Consider the following 12564-nt stretch of genomic DNA (forward strand, 5'->3'; position numbering starts at 1 on the left):
CCAAACTGTACAGCCCTGGCAGCAGTTGACATGGCTGCCAATGGAGGAGACACTCGGAGGATTGAGAGGTCAGGGAGCAGCATGGAAACTTTGGAGGCTATAGAAATTGGAGTGTGGGGTGCGAAGGGGTACGTTGTGCATGATGGATTTATAAACAAGAGGGAAAATATGAATACCGAGGCATTGAATACAGAGTTAATGTCATAGAGATACAAAATATAATAATTGAGTCACTGTCATAGATATCTATGTAATAAAAGTCAATGTCATACAGTCAATGACCATACAGTGTCAATGTCATACAGGCCGCATGGGGTCAATGTCAGGGAGATACTATATACCAACAGAGTTAATGTCAGAAGTATAATATAAGAGAGTAAAAGTTCCCTCTAATTTTTTTTTACAGCTGTGCCACCAACCATTGCTCTGAGAAGGAATTTTTTACATGGCCTGAAAACTGCGCAGCATTTTAGATTAACATAATATAAAAGAAAATTCCGGCTGTGTGGCAACAAAGACCGTGTGCATGGGAGCATTTCAGTTACTGCACGGCTGTGCGCCCACAGAGCTCGAGGGAATAGTGAGCAAAAGGAAAGCCAGCAAGCTTGGATATAAAACCATAAGGTTTTACCATGGGATTTCCAAATGATCAGATTGTGAATTGTTGGAGATTTATTGTACTCTGCGGCAGGAGGTTTGGTATGGGGATGGGGACTGATGGGGTTCGCTTGCAATGAGAACCATACAGCGCTGCGTTGATTGGGAGTGGATAAGAGTGTTGCCCACAAGCCATGGTGGAGGCACAAGAAAATTCTGCAGCTCCTACAGGAGATAAGGACATCAGTTTCGACAGCACTGCATTGTAACTGCTGAAGAGAGATAGCCAAGTGTCTTTACCGATCGAAGCTTGCCAACACCGCAATCATTACCACACATAGGTTGATTTGAAGTACAGTGCGTGGTTTACTAAGCACTGCAACACCACTCCCAGCTCTGTGCTTATTGACAGTGGCTGTTATTGGGCCGTTCAAACCATTTGCTGGCTTCCTGTCCCGGGTCACCAACAGCTAATATTAGACATCCTGACTGGAAATTTCATTGCACTCATAAAGGAAGTTGAGGGTGCAGGCCGTTCTCTTCCCAAGAAAAATAAACAGTAGGAGGAATTTCAAGTAACTGAGCACTGCGCTGAAGAGACCAGTCCCAGTTATGATTTGCTTGACTGCCATTATGAGACCAAAGTCAAGTTGGAGGAGCAATACCTCAGACTCTTGTCTGGGTAGCCTTCAACTTCATGGCATGGACCTCGATTTCTCCAACCTCGGATAACTTCTCCCTCTTCCATTCCCCATTATGGATCCCCTTTCACCCTCCTCTTCTCTTCACCTGCCCATCACATTCCTCTGGTTCCCCTCCTCCTCCCCTTTCTTCCAAAGTCTACTGTCCTCTCCTATTAGATTCTTTCTTCAACTCTTCCAGCTTCATAGTTCATCCATCCCCTACCTACCCTCCCCCTCACCTGGTTTTACCCATCACCTGCCTACCAGCTTCTTGCTTCTTCCCCCCCTTCCTTTCCAGTCCTGATGAAAGGCGTCGGCCCAAAACATCGACTGTTCATTTCCCTCCATAGATGCTGCCTGACCTGCTGAGTTCCTCCAGTATTTTACATGTGTTGCTCGGATTTCCAGCATCTGCAGATTTTCTTGTTTGTATTAAGCTTGTACTAGCTTTTTAAAGATCTTTCCAATTAGCTCCATTCTCTTGTGCTTTGCTGCATCTTTGTGATTTCTGCTCCAATTAGTTCCAGCATTTCCTCCTCTTTGTTCTGTTCTTAGGTCAGCTGGGGCACTGCTGGCAGGTGCATAGGAGATTACAATTACCCTTCAAGTCTTGGTATTGAGGGTAAAATCACCCCAAATCTCTCTCCTCTATTACAGTTGCAGAGGAGCCGACTGATAGATGTCCAGAGATTATTGTTTCCAGCTGGTCTGTGGTCTTGGAGCACGGGATTGTGGTAAAGGAAAATTCCTTTCACTCCAAGGGTTTTAAGTGTTTGCAATTCTGACGAGGAGTTGCTCAAACATAAGATACATTCAAAGATTAGATGATAGAACTTTGGACCCTAAGGATGGGGATTGGATAGGAAAGCCATGACTTTACTGAACACAAAAGAGATTGCAAATGCTGGTATCCACAGTAATATTTTGCTGGAGGGATTCAGGGGATTGAGTAGCATCTGTTGGGGGGGCGTGGAAGAATTGACCTGATGCAGGGTTTCAACACAAATATTGAGAATGCCTTTTCCCTCTCACCGATGCTGGTCTACTTATTGAGTTCCTCACCAATGCTGGTCTATTTATTGACTGTTCAATGATCTTACTGAATGCTGGGGCAGGTTTGAGCAGCCATCCAATATCCCACTAAAACTTGTCATCACATAGTCATTTTCACCTGGTGAAGATAATACTCAAATCACAAAAAAGGCATGACCGCAGCTACACTTCATTCGGACTCTGAGGAGATAAGGCACATCACCAAAGACTCCAGCAAATGTCTACAGGTGGAGCCTGGAGAGCATTCTTACTTGTTGCCCCACCGCCTGGTGTGGAGGCTCCAGTGCGCACGATCGAAAGAGGCCGCAGAGGGTCGTAGACTTAGCTGGATCCATTGTGGACACAAGCTTCCCCACCGTCACGGGCATCTTCAAAAGGCAGTGCGTCAATCCGTGATGTCCCTCACCATCCGGGACATTCCATTTTCTCATTGCTACCATTACCCATGAGGTACAGGAGCCTGAAGAGCCAGACTCAAAGTTTTAGGAACAGTGCCTTCCACTCCGCCATCAGCTTTCTGAATGGTCCATGAACACTTCCTCACTATTCCTCTTCCACACTATTTATTTGTTTTTTGTTGTAACTTATAGTAATCTTTTCTTTGTCTTGTACAATATAGCTACCACAAAACAAATTTCATGACATCTGCCAGAGACAATAAACCTGATTGTGAGACATTACAACCAACTCAAAAATCCTAATCCAAAAGTGACCACCTTAAACACACCACTGAAAACCCAAAATCCCTATCAGGCTTGGACGCTAGGATAGGAGGGGATGAGAATTACATTTCTGTGAAAGAAAGTTTTAGTTCTGGGTCTCTCAGTCAATCTTTGGCTGAAATAGGTGGAGGGGCAGGTAGCTTTGAGAAAGTGGAGAGGTTACAGAAGGATTTAGAAAAATTAGAAGAATTGGCGAAGAATTGGCAAAGAAATGGCAGATGAAATATAGTCCCAGGAAGTTTATGGTCCTGTACTTTGGTGGAAGAAATGAAAGGGTTGACTATTTTCTAAATGGAGAAAATTATACCAAAAACTGAGTTGCAAAGGGACTTGGGAATCATCATGCAGGATTCCCTAAAGATTAATTTGCAGGTTGAGTCTGTGGTGGGGAAGGCAGATGCAATGTTAGCAATCATTTCAAGAGGACTAGAATATAAAAACAAGGATGCAATGTTGAGACTTTAGAAAGCACTGGTGAGGTCTCACTTGGGAGTATTGTGAGCAGGTTTGGGCCCCTTATCTTAAAAGAGATGTGCTAACATTGGAGAAGGTTCAAAGGAGGTTCATGAAAATGATTCCAGATTTGAACGGCTTGTTATATGAAGAGCATATGATGCTTCTGGGCTTGTATTTGCTGGAATTCAGAAGAATGAGAGGTAACATCATTGAAACCTATTGAATGGTGAAAGACGTTGACAGAGTGGATGTGGAGAGGATGTTTCCTATGGTGGGAGGGTCTAGGACCGGAGGACACAGCCTCAAAATAGAGGGGTGTCCTTTCAGAATGAGATGAGGAGGAATTTATTTTAGCCAGAGTGGTGAATCTGTAGAATTCTTTGCCACAGGCAACTATGGAGACCAAGTCTTTAAATCAGAGGTTAGTAGATTCTTATTTGGTCAAGGCATGAAGGGATATGGGGAGAAGGCAAGAATTTGGAGCTTAGAGGAAAAATGGATCAGCCATGATGAAATGGTGGAGTGGTCTAGACTGGCCAAAATGGCCTAATTCTGCCCCTATATCTTATTGTCTTGTGGAAGTGGATGTTACTGAGGTTTTATTTTGTTCTCAATATCCCAGATTTTGTCATCTTTGACTTTGGGCACCACGGTAGCTTAGTGGTTAGCGTAACACTATTACAGCTCGGGGCACTCCGGAGTTTTGCAGTTCGATTCCAGTGCCATCCGTAAGGAGGGAGCCTTCCCTTTGGAATGCTTGGGTTTTCCCCAGATGCTCCAGTTTCCTCCCAGAGTCCAAAGACATACTGGGTAGGTTAAACAGTTATTATAAATTGTCCCATGATTAGGCTAGGGTTAAATCAGTTGTTGGGGATTGCAGGGCACTCAAAGGGCCGGAAGGGCATATTCCTCGCCATATCTCTAAATGAATAAACAAAGCATCTGCTTTGGATAAGCAACAACTTGACATCATGTGTCTTCTTTGTTGCCTTTCTACAGCCAAAGACACAAGTGTAGCTTGATGACCTTTACCTGCAAAGGATGAAAATTTGCAAAAGTCTTCCAATAAATCAGTGGCCCATTTTCATTTAGATCCCTTTAGTGGTGGGGGGAGGGATTCCATGACATAATGGGGCCACCCAAGCACAGACTTACCTGAAGATACCTTCAATCTGCGCACCACCCAATCCCAAAACTTTATTGGACAGATGGGTTTGAACCCAGGGCAGCTTCTTCTCCGGATAGCGCTCCCGTTGTCTTTCCATAATCTCTTCCAGGGAGCTGCCAAACATGGAAGGGGTGAGGATGGCGTTTTTTGCATGATGGATTTCCTCAATGGTTGGTTTCCTTAGGCCCTGTCAGTCGAGAAAAAATCCTTTCAGTCCAGTCAATATAGAACTCCATAACAATAAGCCTTTCTGTTCATGGATAACACCTCCACTCCACCCCAAGCAGTATCACACATCAGAACACCCCTGCTGCTCAAGAAGACTTATTTCCACTGAGCACGGGCGAGACTAGAACTAGAGGTCATGGGTTAAGGGTGAAAGGTGAAATGCTTAAGGGGCGCATGAGGAGAAACTCCCTCACTGAGACTGTGATGGGGGTGTGCAACAAGCTGCCAGCGGAAGTGGTGAATGCAGGTTCGATTTCAACATTTAAGAGAAGTTTGGATAAGTACTTGGATAGGAGGGGTACGGAGGGTTATGGTCCGGGTGCAGGTCGATGGGACTAAGCAGATTAACGGTTCGGAACAGACCAGATAGGCCAAAGGGTCTGTTTCTGTGCCACAGTGCTCCAGAACTCTTGCCTCATTCCCTGTCAATTTGCTATGCCAGGACCTGCGCAGTATTGCAGGGTCCTTGCAAGGAATGGTTATACTATGGGGTGAGATGTTTCACGCAGTGTAATCACAATGTGAGATTCAACGTTCAAAGTAAATTTATTATCAAAGTATGCATACATCACCATATACTACCTTGAGATTCATTTCCTTGTGGGCATTTACATGAAAATAATGAAATACAGTAGAATTTATGAAAAACAATACATAAAGACTGACAAACAATCAGAAGAGGACAAACGGTAGAATTAATTTTAAAAAGTAAGTAAATAATACTGAGAACATGAGCTGTAGAGACCTTGAAAGTGAGTCTATAGGCTGTGGAGTCTGTTCAGCACTGAGGTGAGTGAAGTTGTCCATGCTGTTCAGGAGCCTGATGGTTGTAGGCTAATAACTGCTCCTGAACCTGCTGGTGTGGAACCCAAGGCTCCTGTACCACCTGCCTGTTAGTAGTAGCAAGAAGAGCAGACTGGAACACATCTGTCTTTAGCGGGGATCATGAGGGAGCATGAGACTGAAGATATGAAGTCTGTAAGATTTTTGCACATTAAAGGTAACCAGGTGGAAACTGACCTTGAAGTACACGGTCCTTACGCCAAGAGGAATGATAACCAATGTGTACACAGTAACGTCAGACATATAAGCCTGAGATAGTGACAAGGTAATGATCAGGAAAAGTGACACTGCAGGGATCAAACCAATACAGGTGTCCCCCGCTTTTCGAAACCTCGCTGTTACGAAAGACCTACATTAGTTACCTGTTTTCGCTAACAGAAGGTGTTTTCACTGTTACGAAGCAGCTAAGCTCCTCCACCAGAACTGCATTCTAGCCGGCATTGCTTAAACACGTGCCTGGGAGCAGCCGTTAGCAAGATGAGTTCTAAGGTATCGGAAAAGCCGAAAGGAGCTTGTAAGGGTGTTACACTTAACGTAAAACTAGACATAATCGTTTCGATCGTAGTGAACAAAGTAAGGACAAAGTGAGCTTGGCTTGTGGAAGATGACGAAGATGATGTTGAAGAGGTTTTAGCATCCCTTGACCAAGAACTGATAGATGAAGAGCTGATGCAATTGGAAGAGGAAAGGATAACAATTGAAACCGAATGCAGTAGCGAACAGACCGAAAGTGAAGTCGTCCAGGAACTTAACGTGAAGCAACTGCGTAAGATTTTCACTGCAATTATTGCAGAAGAGTACGACTTCAATTTTGAAAGGGTAAATAGGTTTAGGGCATATCTGCAGGATGGTTTGCGTGCTTACAAAGAACTGTAAGATAGAAAAATGCACGAGACTAAGCAGTCAAGCATACTGTCGTTCTTCAAGCCTTCCACATCAGCCACAGCAGACGACGAACCTCGACCTTCGACATCGAGGCAGGCAGACATGAAGATGACCTGCCTGCCCTGATGGAAACAGACGACGACCAGATGACACCCCAGTGTCCCACCACCCTAACCTCCGGGCCGCGGACCAATACACTGCTGCGGAGAATGCAGCAGTAGTCAGGACGCACCCAACACATCTTTCAGAAAAAAGCCAAAATAAACAAGCTAATTCATTAGGTACTGCCCAGCACGTAAATGTCGGCCCAGATCAGAGGCGATTGCCGATTGCGTCGCCTCTAATCTGGGCTGACATTTATGTGCCGGGCAGCACCTAATTAATTAGCTTGTTTATTTTGGCTTTTTTCTTATAGATGTGCTGGGTGCATCCGGGCCACCGCTGCACCACTGCATGCTTCGCAGATCGGTATCGGTCGGTGGCCAGGAGGTTGGGGACCACTGCACTACCCCATCCTCCGACGACTCACCATCATCAGTGTGTTCGCTATCTTCCCCATTCCGGTAAGTGATACTACACTGTGCATACATTATTTCTACTTTTTATAGGCTGTGTATTTTTATGCGTTATTTGGTATGATTTGGCAGCTTCATCGCTTAAAGGTTACTGGAGAGAGTGTTTCTGCCGAGAGTGCTTGCGTGAGATTTTCGCTACGGAGAACAGTGCGGCAATGATTGTAGAAAATTTTTTCTACTTTATATAGGCTATGTATTTATCATATCATTCCTGCTTTTACTATATGTTACTGTTATTTTAGGTTTTATGTGTTATTTGGCATGATTTGGTAGGTTACTTTTTGGGACTGCGAATGCTCACAAATTTTCCCATATAAATAAATGGTAATTGCTTCTTCACTTTACGATGTTCCGGCTTACGAACCGTTTCATAGAAACGCTCCACCTTCGGATGGCGGGGGAAACCTGTACACCCAACAGATATAGAAGACAACAGGTGTTGAGAAGGGGTGCAACAGGTATCCACTTGGATGATGCATGTGCGTGTGTCGCGCACACACACACACACACACACACACACACACACACACAATTTGTACCTTTTTTCCTCCGGTCACAGCAACCTTCTGAAGCTTACGATAACAATATTTTGCATAGGTGCTGATAAGTAGATCTGAAGGAAAGAGAAGAGAAACAACAGTTGATTAAGATGCACTTTTAGCGGAAAACTGAAAATCTTGTACAGATCACAAGACATGGGAGAAGAGGAGAGGGGAGAGAGAGGGGAGTGAGAGGTGGAGGGGGGGAGGGGGTGAGAGAGAGGGGGGTGAGAGAGGGGGATGAGAGAGAGAGGGGGATGAGAGAGAGGGGGGGATGAGAGAGAGGGGGGATGAGAGAGAGGGGGGATGAGAGAGAGGGGGGATGAGAGAGAGGGGGGATGAGAGATGGGGAGGTGAGAGAGGGTGAGAGAGAGGGTGAGAGGGTGAGAGAGGGGGGTGAGAGAGAGAGGGGGTGAGAGAGAGGGGGTGTAAGAGAGAAGGGGTGTAAGAGAGACGGGTTGTAAGAGAGAGGGGTTGTAAGAGAGAGGGGTTGTAAGAGAGAGGGTGAGAGGGGGAGGAGTGAGGGGGGGATGAGACAGAGGGGGGATGAGAGAGAGGGGGGATGAGAGAGAGGGGGGATGAGAGAGAGGGGGGTTGAGAGAGAGGGGGGTTGAGAGAGTGGGGGGTTGAGAGAGGGAGGTTGAGAGAGGGGGGTTGAGAGAGGGGGGTGAGAGAGAGGGTGAGAGAGAGGGGGTGAGAGAGAGGGGGTGAGAGAGAGGGGGTGTGAGAGAGGGGGTGTGAGAGAGAGGGGGTGTAAGAGAGGGGGTGTAAGAGAGGGGGTGTAAGAGAGGGGGTGTAAGAGAGAGGGGTTGTAAGAGAGAGGGTGAGGGGGGAGGAGTGAGAGGGAGAGAGGGTGAGAGGGGTGAGAGGGCGAGAGGGGTGAGAGGGCGAGAGGGGTGAGAGGGCGAGAGGGGCGAGAGGGGTGAGAGGGCGAGAGAGGGGAGAGGGGTGAGAGGGAGGGGGCGAGAGCGAGGGGGCAAGAGGGAGGGGGCAAGAGGGAGGGGGCGAGAGGGAGGGAGCAAGAGGGAGGGGGAGAGGGGTGAGAGGGTGAGAGAGAGAGGGTGAGAGGGAGAGGGCGAGAGGGAGAGGGCGAGAGAGGGAGGGGGCGAGAGAGAGAGAGGGGGCGAGAGAGAGAGGGGGTGAGAGAGAGAGAGAGAGGGGGTGAGAGAGAGAGAGAGAGGGGGTGAGAGAGAGGGTGAGAGAGAGAGAGGGGGGAGCAAGAAGGAGAGAGAATTAGACTTCTGCAGAGTACCATATGTCTTATGGTCTTAAGACTAACAATACGTCTAACATCCATGTAAAGGTACCCTGTGGGACCAAGTAAATTTCAATATCCAATGAAACAGTCAAGCTGTTATCAACTATTCTTAATTTGAATCGACACCTCAGTAATCATACCTTGACTCTGTAACAAAACTAGTAGAGTTACTACCTCTCACCTCCAGTGGAACTAGTTAGATCCAAAAATGTGTGGTTGGTTGGTTAAAAGGCCTCTGTAAATTGTTTCTGTTGTATAAATGAGAGGTAGTATCTAGGGGAAGGTAAATGGGAACACAGAGAAGATAAAGTGGTTTGGGCAGGATAAGGGTACTTGATGGTCATCCCATTCTTGTGCTGAGTGGCTCATTCCTATCATCTCTCTCTGCCTCTGTGGCCATTGCTTCAACCTCTACAGAGTGCAGTAATTCAATCTAAGAGAGCGGCACAGTAGCGTAGTGGTTAGCAGTACCATGGACCCGGGTTCAAGTCCCGCTGCTGCCTGTAAGGAGTTTGCATGTTCTCCCTGTGATCGCGTGGGTTTCCTCCGGGTGCTCCGGTCACCTACCACAGTTCAAAGATGTACTGGCTGGCAGAATAGTTGGTCATTGTAACTGGTCTGGTGACAATTAGGCTTGGATTAAATTGGGGGATTGCTGGGTGGGTGGTGCGGCTCAAAGTGCTGGAATCGCTGGATCACAATGAATAAATAATATAAAAGATGACTCAGACTACAGGGGGATGGACAATCAAGGCATACAGTGACCACTGTTCCTTCTAATAAGCTGCGCAGGCGTGCGGCCGCGCAGTAACTAAAATGATTCTGTGCACATAGCCTCTGTTGCTGCGCAGCTAGAATAGTGACAAGATGAGAAAAAGTTTGTGAAACATGAAAGGTTTTCTTTCTTGCACTGTATTTCATTATACCCTTCAATGAATAAATTAAAACTTATTTTTATTCTAAATATTCATCGAATACAGGTTACAAAAAAAACATTTAAGGTGCCCTGCAGTTTTCAGGCCGTGTAAAAATTTCCTGCTCAACAGCAATGGTTGTAAGAAATATTAAAGGGAATGTTGAGCATGGCAACGATGCACACATCCTATGAATGAATAAAAGGAATGGTATGCACAAAGCCTACTCAAAATCTACCTTCCTCCTCCTCGATATTCTGTTTCCTCTTTTTCCTGGACTTTGAGAACTTCTTATTTTTCATTTCCAGTAGTTCGTTGATACGTTGGGTAACTGGAATTTTAAAAAATATATAAAGCACAACATTAAAGTCAATTCAGATCAATATCACAAACTCATATTTCAAAAAAGGCATCAAGGCACAGTGGTTACTTTTCCATTTAAATATATTAAATTCTTTAAATGCATTTGTTCCCAATCACATTTTCACATTATCTTGCGGTTACCTATTACAGTGAAGCATGTTAGGCAAGTTGTTCTGTATTCTGCTGTGTGGACCCCAACCACAGGCCCAGGTTCCGTTTTCTGTTGTGGGCCTCCAGGCCTCTTCTAGACTATCTGCATGGTCCTAACTTAAATCATACACCACATACTTCCCATTTCCTAGCACAGAATTGATACAGAAACTGACCAAAGTGAATACTCTACAGCCACCAGCTATCACTGATTGGGGTTCCATTCCCAACGCCGTCCGTAAGGAGTGTGTACATTCTCCTCATGACCGAGTGGAGTTCCCCCGGTTGCTCTGGTGGCCTCCCACACTTCAAAGACGTAAATGTTAGAGTAAGAGAGTTGTGGGCATGCTATGTTGGCACAGGAAGCGTGGCAACACTTACAGGTTACCACCACGCATCGCAAACGATGCATTTCACTGTCAGTTTTGATACAGGCGACAAATAAAGCTAATCATTCATATCTTTATTTTTAAAGAGAGACCGCAGTTGCTGAAGCCTGGAGCAACACAAAATCTGCTGGAAAACACTTCTAAAGTCTTCCCAAAACCAAAAACATCAATGCGGTTTTGATAAATATTATCAAATAAAAATAGTATGAAAGGTTTCTGGGAAGTTGCATGCTGAAGGTAGACAGGCAGGTAGAAGGGTGTGAAGAGACACGGATGGTAATCGGGGTTAAGTTTGAAGAAGGCAAGCATAGAGGCAGATGCATTAGGACAGGGGTCCCAAATTTTGTATACTATCCACCCCTTCCATTAACCAAGGGGTCTGTAGACCCTAGGTTGGAACCCCTGCATGAGGGGCATTTCAGAAACTCTTAATATAGGCACGAGGTTCCTTAAGGTTGTCATAGCTGGGGGTGGTGGGGGGGGTGGTGGTGGAGGTAGTTGGGATAAGTTCCCACTACCTATTAAATGCTCCCAATGGCACGCACCTCAAATAGCCTCTGACAACCAGGTCCAGTTCCTGGCTTTCACGTGTGGCTTAGCTACAAAGCCTAGCAGAACTATTTCTACTGACAGGAGAAGGGGCAAAGGCCGGTTACTGGCACCTTAACAACAGTCGCTTCGGGGCAGATGGGGCTCATCAGCTATGCTTGACAGCTCATGGAGGAGGAGGAAAACTCTGATCTCAAACTTGCAGTTGTACCATGCACAGGGAAGGCTTCAGGAAAAATGTGTAGCTGGAGTACCTAAGGCAGTATTACATCAAGTTCAACTCTTTCGACGTCGCTGGTGCCAAACTATATCAGTCTCTGCCATTCCTTTGAATTCGTCAGCTGCATGGAGTGGGCGAGCCTACTGCAAGTAAACAACTTGCTCTCCACATCGTACTGGCCTGACGTGCATTCTGGCTCGTGGATCACGTAGACAGCTAAGATGCAATAACTATATATAACAATTACAGCACGGAAACAGGCCATCTCGGCCCTTCTAGTCCGTGCTGAAATCCAAAGTCAGCTGACCAATGGAGGGCTTTAAAGAGAGGCGCATGGATGATAGAAAAATGGAGGGCTACAGGGGAAGGAAGGGCTAGGTTGATCATAGAGTAGGTTAAGAGTTCGGCACAACATCGTTGCCCTGCACTGAGCCGTAATGCCCAGGTTGAAGACACTTCTGGATATGAGGAAGGGATATGGTGTGGGTGAAGTGGAGCAGGAAGAGTTGTACTAAAGGACTTGGAGGGCTGTGAAGCAAGGGTAATGGTTTTAAGTACGAGTGTCAAGGCAAAGCCAGGTAAAGTCATCATGCCTGAACAAGACATGACCGGGGCTTCACACAGTGTGGCGAGTAGAAGGTTGGTGAAATGAGACAAGACATTGAAAACTTGATTGATTGTGAGAGGGTGTACAAATACAGTAGAAAGAACAATATGGAGTAGTCCTAAACACAAGAGATTCTGCAGATGGTGGAAGGCAGGAGAATGGGATTGAGTTTGCTAAATTAACAAATTTCATGTCACATGCTGGTGATAATGAATCTGATTCTGATTCTGAAATCAGCCTTGATCAAATACTGCAGCAGACTCAATGGGCCAAATAGCTCTTATGTCTTATAGTTTTCTTTTAATGTAGAAAGTGAAACAGATAAGTTGCACAATGCAAACTCCCACAAAATGCAACATGTTAAA

General features: G+C 45.8%; 1 protein-coding gene across 3 annotated transcripts in view; it reads right to left on the reverse strand.

Annotated features, from left to right (window-relative positions):
* arhgap46b (Rho GTPase activating protein 46b) overlaps positions 1–12564 on the reverse strand; it is a 226097-nt gene that overhangs the window by 18961 nt on the left and 194572 nt on the right. For all 3 annotated transcript variants that reach the window (XM_072243542.1, XM_072243562.1, XM_072243552.1), the window contains 3 exons: positions 10160–10252; positions 7750–7823; positions 4667–4866 (listed from right to left, as the gene is read on the reverse strand). In XM_072243542.1, coding sequence (XP_072099643.1) covers positions 4667–4866; positions 7750–7823; positions 10160–10252 — 367 coding nt within the window. The remainder of the gene's footprint in view (positions 1–4666; positions 4867–7749; positions 7824–10159; positions 10253–12564) is intronic.

This window comes from Mobula birostris, chromosome 2, assembly GCF_030028105.1.
Source record: "Mobula birostris isolate sMobBir1 chromosome 2, sMobBir1.hap1, whole genome shotgun sequence".
NCBI classification, from domain to species: domain Eukaryota; kingdom Metazoa; phylum Chordata; class Chondrichthyes; order Myliobatiformes; family Myliobatidae; genus Mobula; species Mobula birostris.